Here is a 20,412-nt window from a genome sequence, read left to right on the forward strand (position 1 = left end):
TGTGTAAGGTAATGTCTGTCTATTTGTAATGAGTAATCTAGAATAGTCCTGTACTGAATGATGTGAGAGGGCATATATTTAAGAATTTAATCTAGTAAGTAAATATAAAATAAATGCAGTCACATTTGCTTTCCAAGCTGCACTGGTGCATCTCTGAAAACTTGTAAGAAGAGCTGGGCTGTGCTTGGCAAGGATGGAGGGGAATGTGAGTATATACAGGTATTTTGTACTTCAAATGGATCACTGTTGTGGTGGTCCAGATCTGAACAGAGCTTTGAAAGATGGAATTATCCAAGTCTAGCTATAACCTGTTGGAAAGAGCAGCGTGCTAGACATTATAGGTTGCAAGGACAATGATCAGTTAAAGGAGAAATTAATGTGCGAGTCTCTTGTTCTCCCTGTTCTACATAAGGGTAGGTGCCAAAAAATAATTTGTAGAGTAAGTCCACTCTTCTTAAAATCACTTGATCTTATTAAACTTTTTTACTCTAAGTGAAGAGCTGGAGATGGCTTTGCATGCAAATGTGTGGAAGAGTGAAAAGTAAGATATGGTATGGAGACCAGGGTCACTAGTAGGGATTCTTAATCCTGATTGGCTGGTATCCAGTGGTTGGATGTCTGATGCTATTGATACTTTTAGAGTATTTCAGTGTGATATCTGTGTCCTCTTCATGCATTCAGAGAGGACTTCTGATCACAACTATATTAAAAAATACTGTTTTTATACTCCCTGTGATATTTTCCAGATGAGCAAATCTTAGGCACACTCCTGCAGTAGAAGCTCGTCTCACAGTCTGCAGTCTTCCTTATGGAAGCTAATACTCCAGTCTGATTCTTTTGATGAAAAACAATTCTGAATTCCATTGGTTCATCAATCTGTGCCTATCACTTCTCCAACCTTGCAGGAGATGGAGAATAATAATGAACTGGCTTCAGGTTCTGATTTAACCTTTAACTGTTGTAACACAGTGAACTTGCTAGTGCTGGTCTTGCTTCATGTGTCTATTAGTTAGCAGTGTATATGTAGCTCCTGCGAGAGCATATTTGTGCCTGTAAGCGTATGCACAATTCTGGGGGGTTTAGGCAGGATTAATAACTAATAATAATGGACTGAAACTGGTGTAATGTAACTTTGAGTGTATCAAGTAGATGTATTTATTGTGTTTTTTCCTGTAGCATTTAGGGATATGGTTGTTGCCACTTTGAACAAGAATCTAGCCTATATAAAGAGGTTAGATCCCTTCACGTTTACAGAGTAAAGTAGTTCCTTGCCTTAAATTCTTACTTTTTATCCTGATATTATAAAGCTTTCAAAATCTGGTTAGAGTTTCCTGTCCAGTGCCCTTATTGTGGCAACTGCAAACCTTCTGCCATACCTTAGGGAGAGAAAATGCCTGATTACCAAAAGCAAATATGAGGCTTGGGTTTCACTCCAGTGCTCAGCCTGGCTGCTGCAGCAGGGTGGTGGCTGTCCCTTGTCTAAGGAGTGAATCATGAGCAGGGTCAAGGAACTGCCCTGTTTCTGCAGCAATATAAATATATATAAGTATGTACAAGTATAATATTAGTGCTTGGCTGCTGTAATTCCACCGTCTTTGGCCTTAGTTGTACAAACTGTTTTTCTCCCTTCACATCAGCACTGAGGCATGTGTGGCCTTGCAGATGACTGGCAGCCCCAGTGGGCTGTGCTGAATGGCTCTGCTGCAGGAGGAAATGGGCTGGAACAGTCAGGGGCAAGGAAGAGGGGACTGAGGGACAGGGGGTGGTGATGGCAGCATTAGGTGATATGAATGGGGACTTTGAAACTGCCCCAATGTGCTCTGCAAGACATCTCAAGCTGAACGATTTCCTTGATCCAATTAAACATGGCCCAGAAAAATCTGTAAGCGCTACTGAGAAGGTAGAAAGGTCCAGCATTACATGGAAAAGGATATGAGGATATCCCAAGCAGGAATTTCTACCAAACACATCATGATCTCTGTTTAGCTTAGAAACCATTAACTGTATATATGCCAAGAGGTAAGATATTAGCAGAGCAAAAGAAGACAGAGTAGCATTTGTAATTTTTCAGCCTGCATATCCTAAAATTTTCACTGGCATTAAATATGCTACTTAATCTCAAATGGCATTTTTTAGTTGAATTACCAGTTGGAGCATTTACAGTCCATTGAAAGCTAATGGAATTTCAGTACTTAAATATTTTCTGGGTAACCTCAGAATGGCTGAGGCGCTCTTACAGTTCATAGCTCAGTGAGATTGTTAATTAGTTTTGTGATCCAGGGAATTTCTGTGTCTGCATTCTTGTGAGCATATCATAGAACCAAACACTTCAAAGGCTCTAATTCATATTCTGATAAATGAGGATCACTAAAATATTGTTGCAAAACCTTGTTCTTTCTGCTCTTGCTTTTGATGACATCATATTTGTCTTTATAATAGGTTGAATACCCAGATTTTCCTTTAAAAGTAGGTATCTGAAGGGTTTAACAAAGCTCCTCTGTCAAGCTATTGGGCTAAGGGTTTCTAGAATCCTGTTTTAAAATCCAAAGAATGGCTGCTTTCAGTGGCAGGATAGCAATGAAAAGAAATGTCCAAAGATATCAGCTGCACAGCAAGAGAACAAGGGCTGTTCTCAGCAATTTTGAACTTAGAGCTTTATTTCAGTTTTAAATCTCAAACTGAATGGAAGAACTAGCAGCAATTTCAATTAAAGCCTTTGGAGGGTCTCAGATTCTTTTATTACAGCAGCAGAATATTTATTGGAAAACAGGTAGACTTAGTGAAGCTTCTCTTTTTTTTTTTCGTATGTACTTGGATGAACTGTAGGAAAGTTTCTTATAAAGTGACAAGAGCTTTTTCCTTTAAATGTTCTGCAGCTGTAGTGTCTTAGTGCACATGAAATAAACAGGGGTATGAAGTGTGGTTTGAAATAGGTGTAGTTATTCAGTCGTAGTCTTTGAATCTTGGCATTAGGTAAACCAGTCCTGTTTGTAAACTGTGTTCTGAGCAGTTTTACTGTTTAGGTTGAGGAGAGGGTGGAGAAAAAGCAGTTTACTAAGCTGTCTATAAACAATTGCCTTGAAGTGCTTAGTTTCAAGGGACCAGTCAAGAATGGCACAACATTGTGCAGGGGGTTTTAGTTAACCTGCAGAAATTTCATCTAAACAGATAAGAAAGACAAGGGAAGGCTGAAATAGCTGGTGAGTTTAGGGTTAGATATCTTAAATTGAAGGTGGCATGATTTGAGTAGTCCTGTGGCCAAGTGGAGATCTTCAGAAGTCTAAATCAAAACAGCTGATTAACTCTTATGGTTTGAATTGTAGGTTCTGTGCTTCAAGTGAGCAGCCTGTGGCTGGTGTAATCTTCCTTTCTTGATCTGGAGAGCATCTTTCACCAGCATCACAATGCTCCTATTGTGCATAAGGCAGTGTGTTACCTGTTATAAAATAAATGCAGCCTTATCAAGTTAGTGGCTTAATCCTTATCTTTTAAAACAGTGAAACAGGCAATTACTTCTATTTTCTTAAAGAAGTAAGACTGCTAGAAAAAGTTTATTCTCTGACATGGGGTCTGTCTAGCAGTTTATTTCAAAGCAGGATGAACGGTAACCAGAAGAAACCACCTTCCCTACCTCACTCCCCCAAATAAACTTTCAGAAGGTTTGGGGTGTGCTTGTTTTTATTTTTTTCTTTTTTTTTTTTTTTTTTTTTTTTAAACAGCTTATGATATTTAGCATGTGAAGTTCAGCATGGTGTCATTAAACCTGAGGGTAAAATGACAGATGGAAATTAAGTAGATTTACTGACTGCCCAATGGATTGCTTCTTGTCCTGTCAGAGAAGGGTGAATCTTGCTGGAAAGTATACTGCCCAAACAACAGGTAAAGAGCAGTAGGGGAGAGGAGGCATCTTACTGCAGTGTTTAGGTGTCCTGTATGGACACCTACTCAGAGTGAGCTCTTCAGCACATCCAGTAAGACCCTTTGCCTTAAATCTATGCCCCTTAAACTGAAGGGACTTGAGTAATGTTTTAAAGCAACTGCAGTTGTCACAGGTTCTTCTAGACACTGCTCCTTTCTTGAGAAGTGGTTGGATTTCCCAAAATTTGCTTTTCTGTCAACAGATGAGTTAATGTCAGTGTCTTGACTGCCTCAAGGATGTTTAATGTACAGAATAGGAGGAAAATTAATCCTTGCCTACTCAGACATAACAGAGGTGAGAGCTTCCACTTGTGTTATTAGATCTTTTTATTTTTTTTTTTTTTTTTACTTTTTTTAACCTCAACAAACTGTTAGATATGAGCTTTGAACCATGTTATGTAAACTGTTTCTTGGGCTGTAGAGGTGGAGATAAAAATAAACAAACAGTTGGCTCCAATGCCTTTTCTTGTTGTTTTATTAGGATATTCCTATTATAATCTCACCATGCCCCTTTCTGAACTAGTGATATGCTGTTAGGCTGTTGTCCTGTAAGCACTGGTACTTCTGCACTGATACTGACTGTGTTAATCCTATGTCACACTGCTTCAGCCTTGCCTTGCCCTCTGTTCTTGTCTCTGCACTGCCTGCCTATTCTGGGCTGGAGGGGGCCACGCTCCCTCTGGTGCCACCAAAGAAGAGCTGCTTTGTGTGAAGTTTCTGGGACCTCACTGAGTGCACACTGCACAGGGTCTGTGTTGTGAGCATACTGCTGCATTCACGTGGTTCTTATAGTCCTGATCCTCTGAAATATTCAAGTGATACTTGGAACAGCTCTGCAGGGAAGTTCAAGTACCTTGGCCATGAAGAGCTTTAGATGCAATCAAACTGTAAATTTTTATGCTATTGGATGGGTTTTGTTTAATATTATACTTTGATTATGCGTCAGGTAAGGCTGACCTTGCAGTTTCTGTGGGCCATTGTTGGGGTGGAATAGAGAAGGAAGGATTTAAATATTCTCTCCACTTACTCTTATGATTAACTGAATCAAGTGTGTCGGTATTTTTCTTAAAAGACAGCAGTTCATTTACTGTGACCCTGTAAAGATGTGTGGTATTTGTATTGACAGGACAGAGAAATCTTTTCTCTTAGCTATTAGTAAATTATGCCTTTATTGCTGTTGCATAGCACAGTGGACTTAGTGCTGCTCCCTATTACATATTCCTAAATTTGCGATGCCAGAAAAATGTCCAATCTGAAAATTTTGTGTTAGATAACACAACAGTTACAACAATGTTAGGATGTCTGATAAAAGAATACTCACAGGTTAAAACCAGTCACAATTATATTGAAAAGTATCTAAGGATCATACTCCAGAAAGCAGCTTATCTACTACTGTGAAAGCCAGACTACTCTTGAGCTAGGACAAAACAGCATTCTCTACAATTTAAGAACAAGCTGTGTTATTTCCAGAACACTTAAAATCCCTGAACTGTCTTATTGTATGGCCAATCTGTAGCTCTTGTTTCTTGGTTGTTTATGTCCAAGCAAGCTGAATTTTAGTTTACCATCTGTAGACCATGGAGATAATAGGCAAAGCAACAGCTTCTGGAGTTCAGATGCTACCTGTTGTGTTTTTTCACATTCCTTTGGCAGGGAAATGTTCTCTTCTTTTCTTGCCTCTCTGATGACTAAGAGTTAAAAATCAATGTCTGTGGCAATGGTTGAATTCACTGTCCCCAGCAAAAGTCTATTTGTGCTGTACAGTGAGAACCTATGGAGAAGGAGGAATTGTCACGCCCCGTTTCTGTACTAAGGAGTGTCCTGAATGAGGGAGTTGATATATAACATAATAGAGGAGATTACCAGAGGAAAATATCTGTCTTCACTTACCAGTGTTTATCCCAGAATGAGCACTTAAAGATGATTAATTTGCATTGCTGCACTAAATGTATGTAGCAAACAGGTGCGAGTAAAAAACTCTGCATGGAAAAATGCTGCTGCTCAGATGTTTGAAAATGCTGTCCTGAGGGCACTTCTTGATTGTTGGCATGTTTGTTCTTGTATGTATGAGTTAATGAGAACTTAGTTTGATTTGTTGCTTTTCAGAACATCAAGTCGTGACAAGGGGAAAAAAACAGTTACTATCAGTGTACTCCAAGGGCAGTTGTCCAGACTGGTTGTGGAATTGTCAGTCTCAGAACGCAGGGCACATAAACTGGATTGCTTGGATTAAACTGCTTTCAGGGAGAGGTTTGGACTGGACAGTATCCAGAAGTCCCTTTCCAAGCTAAATAATCCTATGGCATGTTTGTAGGCTAATGATCCCTTAGTCTCTTTTTAGTTTTGTTTAGGGCAGCTGGTTTTCCTGAAGCTTTTTCCAGTATACTGTTCAGTAACTTCTACTGTTAGCCTTTTGTTTCCATAGAGTAGCACTTGATGTGGCAGTTTCAGTGTTTTTCTAGAGTAATTGTGTCCAGGTAAATTGGAGACTCCTGGAAAGTCTCTTGCTTTTATGCTTCTGGAATAAAGTGTGCTGATAAATCAAGGCTGGTACAGCTACTTCCTGTAGTAGTTTTTTCTGAATGGTCTGCTGGTCTCCTTACAACTCTCTGCCAGGATATGAACAGCTGGGGTCCTTTGTGGTGCTCTGAGCACACAAGACTCTCTCTCCTGCCATCTCACATATACACATCATGTGTCTGAAATATTCATGTTTGGGTTTTTTTTCTGTGTGAGAATCCTGACTGGTGACACATCTTTGTTTCACTTTTTTTCTGTTTTTATCTTGAGTTTGCTGTCCTTAGAGGTGCTGCTCTGTGCTAATCAGTGTGGCAGCTGCTGCTTGTGCTTCTGATAAAACTATTGTGTCCAGCTACTCTTAAAAAAAAGAGGCAGTATTATTTTTAAGAAGCCTCCAGCATTTAATTACTAGGCTTGCATAACACACAAACAGAGGCTTGTTAGCTAGAGCTTGTTTATTGAAGCTTACTCCTTTCTGGCTTAGCAACATCAGGAGAAGAATAGGAGCTGAGATTTTTTTTTTTGCAGTAAAGCAGAAATTTTTTTTTAAAGCAAATTAGATTTGCAGCATCAAAAGGCAGGAAGAGTGTAAAATAAATGCTAATGCCATGTCATAAGACTTTCTGCTAGAAGCTTTTGCAACTTGTTCCTGCCAATTTACTGTGTATCTGCTGTTTTCTTAGCCTGCGAAGGGAGAAGATCAAAAGCCAGATTTCTGCTTATGAGCAGATCTAAGGTATAGCTGTATCAACATTAAAGAAATGTTTTACGAAGTTGTAATGCCTTATAACAAGAACAATAAAAACCACTTAATTTCATGTTGTTTGAGAAAGAGTGGGCTTTTTCTTTAGAAACTGATCTAGACAGTAGTCTTGTAGGCTGGTTTTACAAATAAGAGTAGCTTGTTAGAAACCTTTGGTACTTTTATTAATCATACTGTTGTCACAAATAGAAGCTATTTGTTTTAATACCTTGTCCTACTCATACTTTAGGCATGCTTTGCATGCTTTAGGCTTGTGGGGCAGGGTTTTAATCTGGTCTTTCAGCACTTGTGAGACGCTTCACCTGCATGCTACCCTGATGTCCCCAATGCCATGGATGGGTGACTGTGTTGCTTCTCTCTGCAGATCTAATTGGTTGCCTGGCACTTCATCTGTGGCAAGCAGGACAATGGCTGCCAGCAAGAGCAAGAACCAGAGTTCCTTGGCCCTCCATAAAGTAATTATGGTTGGCAGCGGGGGTGTGGGCAAATCTGCACTCACACTTCAGTTTATGTATGATGAGGTAAGTAACTTTGGTTCAGCTTCTCTAAAGCACAAATTAATACAGCTTGCTAATCTTTTTTATTGTGGGATAGGGGAAATAAATGTGATGAGCAAAAGATCTGATGACCCAATTGGCAGGAGCAAGATGTAGAAACCTGGGAGATGTGCCCTCTGGCAACATCTCTGGCTAAAGGTGACAAAATTGATGCTTATTTGTGAGTCTTCAGAAGTCATACATAATGTATGGGTGCTTTTGTACAGAAGCTGTTACTACTTGGAGTTGAACTGTAATTTAGGTCAGTTAAGGCTGAAGTTAGAAGTAAACATTCTAGCTCTTTCTAAGCCAGGTGATGAAGTAGGCATGTTCATAGCATGAATTCTTCCATACTGGTATGCAGGAAGCTAGATTACACAGCCCACACTAGTATGTGAAGGAATAGATGATCCTCTAATTCAGAATTTAGCATTTATCTGTAGGGTGTCCACACATGCTATTATAGTAGTGTAAGAATCTGAACAGGTGATGCAGTCATTAATGAAACCCAGACAGCTTAATTTGGCTTAATTGTTGTGTTCTGAGGTTGAGAGGCTCTTTACCTCTCTACTTCTCTGCTGGATGTGTGCTGTTGAACTGGCAGTGGTTTTGTGGATCTGATCAATACTGAATGGACTAAAGTATGTGTCTGTAATTATGGAGCAGGCTTTCATGTTCAGTAGCTGGATGCTCTCATCTACACCTGTTAAAAGTTCAGATACCTAATCCTGAAGTATATTCAAATGCATTTTCTTAAAGTGGGAGATCTAGATAATGCCAGCAGATTACTGGTAACTTATACTGCAACTCTGTTCTTAAATTGTACTGAAGTTGCTGAACAGTGTTCTGTGTAGCCAAACTTGACTAAGCAAATTGGCTCTTTGATGTATTAAGGGCTTAAATAATTTGCTTTTAATAGTAAATCTAAAAAAAAAAAAAAGAAGTAGTGGAACTTAGTAGCTGACTGAATTATGAGAAGGTTTTGGGGAATTTAAATGTCACTGAAGTGAAAGAAGGAAGATGGACAAATACTGAGACTGTTTGACAGTAATTCTAAACACTAATCCCTTTCTTGTCAGTTTGTAGAAGACTATGAACCTACCAAGGCTGACAGCTACAGAAAGAAAGTAGTTCTGGATGGTGAAGAAGTTCAGATAGACATTCTGGACACAGCAGGACAGGAGGATTATGCAGCTATCAGAGATAACTATTTCCGCAGTGGGGAAGGGTTTCTTCTTGTCTTTTCAATAACAGAGCACGAATCCTTCACAGCAACAGCGGAGTTTCGGTGAGTAGTTTCTCTCCTAGGCAGGGAAAGTTAACCAGTTCCTGTGTTGCACTGACAATTCTGCCTGAAAGCTGCAGCTCTTTATTATTTGTCTGTTACCATTTGATCAATTAAAGTGACAGCTGACCATTTTGCTCTTAGTAACCAATAACCTGAACCACAGTATTCAGCCTCTGGCTTTGGTTGTCTTCATGGCTGCAACTTATGAGTGCATTATGCCAGCAGCAACTTCAGGCAAGTAACAGATTTTTGGACTCCTAAAACAGGCATATTCCAGCCAATTTTCAGTCTTCGTGGATGTGAAGTTTAATTATCTTAGAACAGTACTTCTGGAATTAAGTCTGTCTTTTGGCCGGGTTTCAGACACAGTATTGCTTACTGCTAGAAGCAGGTGCTCTAACGAAGGGAAGGATTAGCTTCCACTCTCAGGTATGGATTGATGCCAAACAAGGGTTGGCAGCCAAGCATTGCTATTGTAGGCAGACGTATTCCTAGAAAGACACACGGTAGTAGTAAGCACTTCCATTTTTCTTCTTGGGATTAGCAGTTCTGATGTAAAAATCAGCACCAGATTGACCACAGATACTGCTGGTGTAGGGTGGGGGGTAAATAGAAAAGGATTTAAACCACTGTTCTGGTTTTAGAATCCACGTAGCCACATTCTTCAGGGCAAGTGTTGTAACTCTTTTTGATAATAACTGTTGCCTCAGTAGAAGGCAAACTGGAGATTGGGAAGTTTTCCTTCAAGTTATACAGCTGTTTCAGGCAAAGTATAGAGAAAGTTTAGGAGTTCCTTATGCTTGTCAGAATAAAAGCTCTTTATTGGTCTGTCTTATGTTCCCTTTACTTCAGTGGTACAAGGTTAACAGATACTAACTGGTAATGGAAATAGCTGAGGACACTTATTTCTAGGTTTTTCTTAAAGCTACTCCCCTTGCACTCTAGAACTTTGGTCTGGGTTCTTAACATACTATACTGTTTCAACAGTAGTGGAAGACCACAGAATCTCTTACGAGGTATAAAAATGCTGTTCCTTCATCACATAATACTTCTGTGACTTTCTTCTGCTTCAGAAGACTGACAGTCATGGGACCCACAAGCAGAGCTTAGTTTGGTCTAACTGGAGCTCTGAAAGTAGCCAACAGTTCAAGTTTTACAGGACTGCAAAACTGAGTACTAGGACTCTTCCTAATGTAAGATGGAGGAAAAGGTCAGGTAACACTCAAAGAACACAAAGAAAATGAGACAACTGGAAACACTTGGTTTTGACTTACGTGCCTAAGTGAAATACAATGTTAAACCCAAGGTTTAAGGCTTTGAATGAAAAAGAGTAGGACTATTTATCTTGGAAGTTTGGTTTTTTCATCAGACTTCTAGACCTAGGTTAACAGTGTGTTGGTTCAAGATTCCAGCAAAGCAATGAAAAAGCAATGAAGATGCTCTGAAGATGGGCAAGAAAGGCCTAAGAGCTTTGTGATGCAGAATCTCCTACTTTTCAATGATGCAGGAGTAAAATAAATAGTGAAGTTAGTTAACTGGAATATTTAGACTGACATGGAAGAACCAGCTCCTTGGTCCAGGAAGGAGTGTGGAATGGGTAGTATGAGTCTGCAGCATCTCAGGCCAAACTGCAGATTGGTATTATTAATCCTTTAGGTTCCATAATTCTAATGCTAAGAGAAAGGTGAATACTGAACAAACTATAGGCTTGTCTTTAAATCTTAGCTCTCCTGCTGATGCTATGCATTCAGTGTTTGCTTTCACTGCCTCTGTAATCTGAAAATGTGTGAAGGTGCAGTTAAATGCAACAGCAGATTGTCTGCTTCAGTGTTAATGCTATTTTAGAGCCTCATGTACTCTCTATACATTGTTATTTTATAGATGGAAAATGCAGGCATCTGAAGTAGTATGGTAACTCAGTGAGATAAGGGTGTAGCACTGTGCTCATGCCTTATTTAGCTCTTCTTCATAACAAAATGAAGCAATCTAAAAATAGTTTGGAGTGATAGAGTTCTTCTAGCATCTGAGATGGACAGCAGCATGTGTCAGTCTGGTTTCAGCTTGTGTTTTACCCCAGTAACAGCACAGACTGAGACTGGTATGTAGCATCACTCCGTATCCTTTCCTGGATGCTGGTGTGTCCTCTTAGCATGACAGGTTAATCCTGACAGTTCAAATATCATCCTGGAGTCTTTGAAGGAGGAAGGTTGCTTGCATTTTAGTTCAGAATCGTGTAGTAACTCTCTTTTTTGGGTAAAGTTTAGGTAGTCATTAGGAATCATCTCTGCCAGCTACTGGGCTGTTTGCAACCTACTGCCTTGGCAAAGACTTGATATAGCCCAGACCTATACTGAGATGTGATTCAGACTGTGAATTAAAGATGGTGATTGAATGCCAAGGTGGAACTTGGCAAACATGGCATTTGTACTCTTTTCCTCATTCAAATGTGAACTCCTGCTGCCAGTTTCTCTTCTGCTATACTCTTCTTTCCTAGAGCCTGATTACTCACTAACTAAATGTTAAAACTGCCTTCCTGGAAGAGTGAGGCTTTCAGTAGTATAAATTCCATAGCATTACTATGCTCATCTTGGAATCATTTTAAAGTGTGTGTCCAGCTGTTGGGAAATACCCAGTTGTAAACACTAATAAAGTGCAGACTACTTGATTCACTCCATGTAAGTGTGGGAGTTTTGTTGCTACTACTTACACAGTTATTTTTATTTTGAATACCTAATGCATTAGGGAACAGATCCTGCGTGTGAAGGCTGAAGAGGATAAAATCCCTTTACTGGTAGTGGGAAACAAGTCTGACCTGGAGGAGCGCAGACAAGTGCCTGTAGAAGAGGCCCGAAGTAAGGCAGAAGAATGGGGGGTGCAGTACGTAGAAACCTCTGCCAAAACTAGAGCAAATGTAGATAAGGTAAGGTAAATGACATCTGCTCAATTAGATCATCGCTGCTTGTTTAGTATCTGACTCTTGCTGGGACAAAAGCAAGTCCACAGTTTGGCTTCTGAAAGCCTAGTTTATTAAAAAAAACCCAAAAAAATAATGAACTTACTGGAATGTGTACACTCAAACACATACCTAGCTTAGGGGAACCTGAGATCTGGAACAAGTCAATGCTGTTGTCTTGTTTTAACTGTTTGTACCTGAACCAATAGCTTTTCAATAGTACTTTGGGTAAATGGTTCTAAGGATTCCCTAAGTATGTTATTTTGTTTATAGGGTGTGTCCTTCTTACAATACCAATAAATAACAAACTATGGACACTGAGAAATTCTTACCCTCTTCCCTATAAAGCCACATGTAGTGTGGTTAATCTTAAAAATTGTATTCTTGTTTTCTGACACGACTACTTTGAATTGTGAGGAGAACTTTTTGCTGAGTCCCTGTCCTGTTTTGACTTGTCCTTGGTGGTATAGGAGAGTTATTCTTATGTTATTCTGCTACTGGTTTCTTGCATAAACAGTGGTGGTGGGATATTCTAGAAGAGAAACACATTATGACTATGGAGTGTTTTTCCTGTATAGAGGACAAATCAATTTCAATCATCCCCTTTATTTTGTTTGTAGTGAGGACTTCTTGAAGAAAAGGGTGACTTTTTACTTCACTAAATCACAGAAGATGATCTGAAATTACTGTTTCCACCCTAAGGGCTCCAAATGTGTCTTACTAATATGCGTCTGTTTACAGATTACAAATTTTAAGCAGTTTTCGCTTTGGATGAAGAAAACTTGCAACTAGATGTACTCTTAAGTTCTTCTGGACAGCTTGCTGTTCTTTTATATTAGTTCACTAGTGGAAATGCTATTGGTGCACAAGTTACTGGCAGAAACTTCTTTTTTCACTAAAACCTGGATTGAAACCTTTTGGCTTAAAGGACCTGGCATAATTTCAGTTTGGTAAAGAACCATTCTGACTTGCAGAATGTTACTAGAAAGTCACAGTCAGTTGCATAAACTGGGTGATTTAGTGAAACATTAATATTTAGTCTTGCTTTTTCCTATAAGCATCTCATATTACTAATGAATGGTTAGCCTGTTTTATGTTTAGACTAGTTTTCTGAGCTATGTGTCTGGAGTATACTAGCATGGTGATCTAGATTTGATGTTACAGGTCTTCACTGGCTAGCTCATGTGGCATACTGATTATCCTCTATATAAGCACTGTTTGGGGCATTTTACGACAAGATATTTCTCTTTGTGGTGATTGTGTGTAATACTGTGGCAGAATAAAAAAAATTGAGGGTTTTGAATATGAACTAATCTGCACTTGATCACTAGCATGGTTTTGTTTCCAGCTGTCAAAGGCTTGGGAGTTGCCCATTTGGGAAAAAACACACTAGTTCCACAAAGTGATGCTAAATTCTTGTTCTGTAATCCTAAAAATAATTTCAAATAATAACATAAAATTATTTTGAAATAATCCTAAAAAAATACCCAATAACTGTACAGCAAAACGGCTTTTGCATCTTAAGTGGTATGTACCTAGACATCAGGAATACAGGGGTGAAATTGCCTAAATTTTGGATGAAAAAAATAGAGACATGAAAGGAAGCATGACTTTCTCTAAATTTTTCTTATAACATAGTTTTGAGAATTTTTTTGATAGCCAGGTAAGATTGTGCAGCTTTTTGTCACTGCTTAACATACTACATAATTCTGATGTTGAGTTTGTCACAGGAATCTTTGTGATTAGATTTTCTGCTGTGTTGAGTACACTGTGGTTCTACATCTTTATTTGCTGCTGAATACAGTAGTTTTTATCTGCTTTCTGGTGGCTGATCTTGTTTAATCTTTCTTTATTTTTCCCTCCTAGGTATTCTTTGATTTAATGAGAGAAATAAGAGCAAAGAAAATGTCAGAAAACAAAGACAAGAATGGCAAGAAAAGTGGCAAGAACAAGAAAAGCTTTAAAGAAAGATGTTGCTTACTGTGATGCTTTGGAACTGTAAATATCTGTCTACAGGTGGCATGGATAAAATACCACTAAGGATATCGGGCTGGATTCATGAAAGGAAGTCTGTATTGACTCCCTTTATCTTTTGCTTTGCATATCACACCTTCAAAATGTGAAAACAACTTTGTAACCATTTCCAGTATCCAACAAAACCTTTGCCTCCTTAAACTGAAATAGGCTCCATCTTCCAACTTTCAAAACTACAAATAGTTTCAGAACTACAATCCTTCTGTTTGGTTATACAATGTACTTTTGTATTAGCTTTGTTCTGATGTTTCTCTGTTTCTCTTGAACCTCTATTGGCCTTAACAAGCACAGCTGTTCAGGTTCAAACACTTTTTCCTGCTGTTGCTGCCCTCCTTGATGGTGCAAACTGCAGAAAGGCTAGATGACACCTAGGAAAGAGTTTGAGTCTCCATCTTCTCTTAGTTGTCACTGATAATTCTTACACTGAAATCTGCTAACTTCGTCCCTGCACTCCATGTAAGAAATAGCAACTGACAGTTGAGAGTCAAAACAAACTTTCTTCTGTGTTCTGTTTAGTCAATACAGCATTCATGAATCAAGCCTATGGACTGAATTCAGACTTATTTAGGCAAAAATTGATATTTAAATGCAGACTAGATGCATTCCCTGCTGGGGTCTGTCTTCTCATCCTTAAATTAGTGGTATGGGGTGAGAAAATGACTGTAAGCCTTTCTTCAAAAGGAATAGTATTATCACCATCTCCCTGAAATGGTGTCCTGGGTTTCTTCCATGCATTGTGTCTTGACTCAATTACATTCTACATCTATCATCCTTCCCTTCCCTTGTACTGGAATAGTGGAAATAGGTGTTGATTTAATCAGTTATGTTTATATTGGAACACTTACGATGATAATGTTGGAAAGTGAGAACATCTGCATCTGTCTCCTGTCTTGCTGAAGATGAAAATGTTGCATTAGGGTGGTTTCCATCACACAATCATGACCTGGAATAGGTGAGGCATATATGCTACCTCTCAGTGATGAGCTGGCTAGTGAGTGTCAAAAAGCAGATGAAGCTAAGCAGTTGCCACATCTATTACTCACTGTTAATTTTATGTGTACTGTTTCTGATGCACAGCAACCTAGCACATGATGAGTTTTGCTCCCAGTTATGCAGTGGTGGTCATGTCCAGCAAAAACAGTCTAGAAATGGAAAAGTCAGTACTTAGGAGGTTCCATTGTCAGCTGAATGAGATGAACTTTCTGATGCAGTTTAAATTAAGTGCAGTTGCCAAAAATCACTTCTGTCACTGTAGAAAAGAACTTTCTTCTGGTTGTGGAGTTTCTCAATGAATTATGGCTATCTTCTGCCTACAAGGCATAGAGAAACTTGAAGAGTAACTGTATCTTGCTGGTAACTAGATGCTTAAAACACAGTTGCTTGGTAAAAGTAATCTAAATGGTTGTTCAATGAAGCTCACTGCAGCACTAAATTAACTAATGGTATTTCTTCTTGAGATGGAGTACTTGGTATTGTAATTTGAGGTTGAAAAATATTTTTTCACATGTACTAGATTGCTTTTGTGCATTCCATCTCTGAACATTGAAAAAAGTAAGATGTGATCTATATCAGAACCTCTCTTGACCTGAGGTTTCACAGGGACTTATCACAAACTCATTGTCTTCCATAACTAGTTCATCTTGTCAGGCAACTTATTGCATTGGGGAAACTGTACTAAATAAAAGGTGCTGTAATCTTCATTCTTGTCAAATTAAGTTCCTCCTTTGTTATTCTTATCTTGTATGGGCAGAAAGAATGGTTAACCAGCTCTGGAAATGCTTCTCTATGAACAGTGTAATTAATTGTGAAGTTGGCTTTGAATACCCAATAGTGTTTTGAAGCAGAAGCTGGAAGCCTGCTGGCTTACAGAACTTGTCACTTGAGGTGCGTCACCTAAAGCCTAAGCATCTAATAGGACACTGGGAGCTGTAATACATCTAACGGAGTTTCCTCCTGAACTTCCATGGATAAAAGTCCATTTCTGACTGTATATTGTGCATACAGCAAATGAATGTCCTCTTCTGGAAGAAGGCAACTCAGTTAGGTTTGGCTTTAGTTGAGACTTAAAGGTTAAGTCCTTAATTAACCTAAAGGATAAACAACAGTTGAGTTCACATCACATCTTATCTAGGTCAAGCCCCTCTGAAGTGGTTGTAAAATGTGTCTAACAAAACTGAATAAACTGTCCTTGCTGTATGAATAATGATTTCAGCAAAGCTCACAATGAGCAGCTCAGCTGTATTGGCTCAAGAGCCAATGCATGCCTTGACCTTTGATCTCTCTAGTCTTAAAGTACCTGACAGTATTTGATAGGACAGATTAATTTCTTCTCAGAACAGCGAGTCTCTCTCGCTGGTGTTCTTACAGTCCATGTGCTGTTTTCACTCAGGTTATTTTTCTCCAACTGATGAAGCTACACCACTGAGGTGGACTTACTTGGAAGAAGGTGCTTGCTGCTTCATGTCTTGATGCTGCATTTCTTCAGTGTTCTGTTCTTGTCACCTGCTCCAGAAGGACTAGGCCTGGAGATTAAATAAAGCAGCTTTTCAGTGTTCTTCTTCTGTATTGTGACAAACTCAGTTTAACTTGCCAGTTAAAGCTGAAAACACAATAAACAAAGCAGCTACCTTGCCTACTTTGGAACAGTGGGCAGCAAGCTTTCTGACTTTTATCAAGAAGGCAATAAAACTGGTCCCCTGGACTGGAATCCTGTTGCCTCCACCTCATGGTGGAAGTGCCTGAATGTATGCCCTTCTGAATAGGGACAATATTACGTGGGGGTTCTTGAATGCCTTCCAGGTGTGCTTCACTGGACATCAGTGGACATCAGGTGGGTTGAGTGGAGTGAATATAACATGGCACAGCATCCTGTGAGCAGTGTGACTGGAGCTTTGAGTAACGGGGGATCAGATATATCAAGTTAGGGATGACTTTAGCAGCAGGGGCTGTGTGGATCCCTGCTGGCCCTGCTGTGTAGCTGAGGAGACTGAAGGCTGAGTTGAAGCTGATGTATGCTATCACCCTTTGCATGTTGGGTAATTGAAAACCAAGAATTCTCTTTGTTGGTATAATGTGCTGTTAAATCATTCTGGAGTAGGGCTGTAGGCAAGTAACTGGATATTTGCAGCTGGAGGTCATGCAAGACTTGACTATGCACTTGCACTTAAGCATTCAAGTATTACTCTTGTGCAATGGCTTAACATGAAGTCAAAGAACTGTTTACTGCTATGTGCAATCTTCCTTATGTGGCTTAGCTTCTAGTGCTCCGGTTTTCCTTCTGGTTTGAGCAGAGCAAACAAGCCCCTGTTATAACAAGGGCTAAGTCATTATATGGAAAAACGCAGATTAAACTCCAGGACTGCCAAGGCAGACTTGACTCTTGTAGAGGAGCATCTCTCCAGGTGGGAGTACAGATGTAGCATGAAGTGTGTTTTCAATGACTTGTGCCATATGGGTTCTTATACAGACTGATACACCTCTACTGCAATTTCTAGGGGAACACTTGGCTTGATGAGGAGAAAGATGTATGCATACATTTACTGGGCATTAAACTTAAGTAAGATGTTAATAACCATCTGAAGTTCCAGATGAGTCCTACCTGGCTTAAGTATAATGCTCAAGAATACTTCAGGTCTAAGGTACAAAACTACAATCTGGAATGTTGTAAGAGGTGTGTAGGGGGGAAATGCATCTAACTAAATGCTCACCCAGATCTTTCTTTAAAGCTTTCCAAAGCATTAACCCAGTTCTTAGGCCTGACAGGTCTATCAATTCTTGCTCAAAAAGAGGATACTGTTATCAGTTCAGCTCAGAGCTTACGTAGACAGAAGCTTTCCTTAATTGCTATAAGCATATGTTGCAGTGTTCACCTCCTGTTGACTTTATAGTTGGGAGAAAGAGGGAAAAGGAACAAAAAAAAAAAAGCTATGATTTTCACCGTAATCTCCACACTTCATGGAAATGGCAGGTGTTCCTCTTGGGAGGGGAAGGTGTTATCTCTAACACCAAGTGAGAGGTTTAGTGTAGAGGAAGGGATTGTGATTGCAAGACTTAATGAAACTGCCTCTAAACTATGTATGCTATATTATCCAATGTAAATTCTTTTTTTTTTCCTTACATAGCTTCAGAGCTTTGTCTCTTAACTTGCACAAACATTTTTAATGTCTGTAAAACTGGTCACTTTTCATTATCATGCTAATACAACTGATTTGTATTACTATTGATAATAAAAAGAAAAAATGAGCTTCATAATTGTTTGTGATTGATTTTTACATCATTCTGAAAGCATGCCTAATCCCCAAATTCTTGAATGAGCCAGCCACTGATACTCAGTGACTGGAACTAACCTTTCTATCAAATATGTAACAAGATTAGATTGCAGGCTATGGGAGGGGAGGAAGAGGTGACTGAGACACTCGTCATTGGTTTTCTGGAAATGGTATACAAATTTTTCGGGACTGAATTGACATAGTAGTTTCATTCATAGTTAATTTTCCAGAACTTAATTGGATCAGACAGCTTGTGTCAACTATATAAGTGACAGAGTTGCTTTGTCTTTTCTTCAGACAGTCTTCTGCCTTTGAATAACAGAATAAGCAACACTGTGGAAAAACTAGTCCTTAGTCTTTCTAGTGTGCCAGACTCCACTCTCTGTGTAGGTTTGTGGTGAATGAACTGCAAGAGAGAAGCTGAGATGCTTCTGAGGCAGGATGGCTTAGGACAGACTCACTGCTCTCTAATGCCACTTAATTTGGAATGGCAGAGCAATGGGATTCACAGTAAACTTTCAGGCAGTTTCTGCCACCGTTGTAGTACAAGTTGGAAGTGGAACATTCTCTAGCTGATGACTTCTGGCCAAGGACTGCAGTAATTTACATAATCTTGTTTACATGGTGCTTGCCTGGTGTTTGCCCTGTGTTTCTGATTGCCACGGTGGTTTATGTTGCTCTCCTTCCCAGTGAAGAAATTTCTAAAATATTCTGTGGCAGAGAAAGGGTGGCGTGGAAAGTGTCGTGTAGGAGGCAGGAGAGGGTTTGGAGCACAGCTGTGTTACACAGCTGTACCCAAAGCCCAGATTGGCACCTTTCTCTTCAGATAGTCTGCAGATGCTTGTGAGGAACAGGCTTGCCTTTGGTTGCAGCAGGATGAAACGGGAGGAGGATGACTCGTGCGCAGTTTGGCTTCTACCTTTGTGTTTGCCTGTATTCTGCCCCAACCAGAACATTTTAGTGTGGTTCTGTGAGCTAAGTGCTGACAATTCCTGGGATGGTACAGGCACCTCTTCCTGAGAACTGCTGGCTCCATCTTGTGGATTTAGGAGTTAGAAGCTCTGCCGTGGAGGGGGGCTGTTCAGCATGCTCAGACGAGCAGACAAGTTGCTGCTATTTATCTGCCACCTGAATTACATGTAGAAATCCACACTAACTAGATTCTTCTGGTTTCGTTGCTTGTCTGTATTATTCTCTCATGCGGTATGAGACTTTGTTCTAAAATTAAATTTTCCTTTTGCATGCAAATGCTAATGTTAAATCTTGCCTAAACATTCTTCTGTGCAGCAGAACACCCAGTTTCTCATTAGGATGGTGAATTTACGTTTTCTCTGGCATTAAACCAGTTTGCCTTGCAAGTGTAAGTTTGTTCTACTTGCTGAGCACTGATTTGCATGACTGAAAGAATACTTATTGCTCCCTGAGACTCTGCAGTACTTCACTAAACGTTTTGTTTCTAAGGGTGACTAAAGATGCTGGGCTTTCTTTGAAATAAAAAGCCTTAATTTGGGGGTGGGGCAGAGAATATCCTATCTAATTTTTTTCCCCTGGCCCTTGGTCTTTCCTCCCCCAAACTACTCAGTGTCTGTTATGGGAATAGGATTTACTTAGGATATAGCAGCAAATGGCCCCTTAAGCTTGTAACCCCAAAGAAGGTTGGAACTAAAAAGTTGAGGTGAGACTGGGATCACATGCTCTGCACTTGCCTTCCTGATAAAGTTGATTAATCTCCAGAGTTAACAGTAAGTTCCCTTCAATGAGCTTTGTTATTTGGCTTTGAGGCAGAATCATGGTTTTGATATAATCAGAGTTTATAGAGTTTGTTTTTAAACCCTAGCATTTGGGGTATCGGAGACTTTATGCATGTTGGCTTCATAGGCCAAATACCAGAATTCAAGGACAAACTTGTGCACACATGTAGCATTGAGAGACAAGGAAAGTTACTCCCTAGAGTTTAATAGTGCTCTGTTTTTATTTTAAAAAGGAAAACACATACAACAAACTGAACCTGCTGTTTGGATGAGTGTTTCAACCTGTGGTCTGTAAGAGTGCCCTGTAACATGATTACTCTCCCCACAAAATGATGGCATTACAATTCTATACCTGTAAACAAGGAAAACAACTGTGGACTG

The 20,412-nt window shown here is 39.5% G+C and overlaps 1 protein-coding gene across 3 annotated transcripts in view; it reads left to right on the top strand.

Annotated features, from left to right (window-relative positions):
- Positions 1–18,263, top strand: part of RALB (RAS like proto-oncogene B) — a 47,765-nt gene extending 29,502 nt beyond the window's left edge. For all 3 annotated transcript variants that reach the window (XM_014871737.2, XM_088168261.1, XM_014871735.2), the window contains 4 exons: positions 7,566–7,722; positions 8,817–9,025; positions 11,768–11,945; positions 13,845–18,263. In XM_014871737.2, the coding sequence (XP_014727223.1) occupies positions 7,609–7,722; positions 8,817–9,025; positions 11,768–11,945; positions 13,845–13,964 (621 nt within the window). In that variant the 5' untranslated portion in view covers positions 7,566–7,608 and the 3' untranslated portion in view covers positions 13,965–18,263. The remainder of the gene's footprint in view (positions 1–7,565; positions 7,723–8,816; positions 9,026–11,767; positions 11,946–13,844) is intronic.
- The last annotated feature ends 2,149 nt before the right edge of the window (positions 18,264–20,412 follow it).

This window comes from Sturnus vulgaris, chromosome 7, assembly GCF_052056855.1.
Source record: "Sturnus vulgaris isolate bStuVul1 chromosome 7, bStuVul1.hap1, whole genome shotgun sequence".
NCBI lineage: Eukaryota > Metazoa > Chordata > Aves > Passeriformes > Sturnidae > Sturnus > Sturnus vulgaris.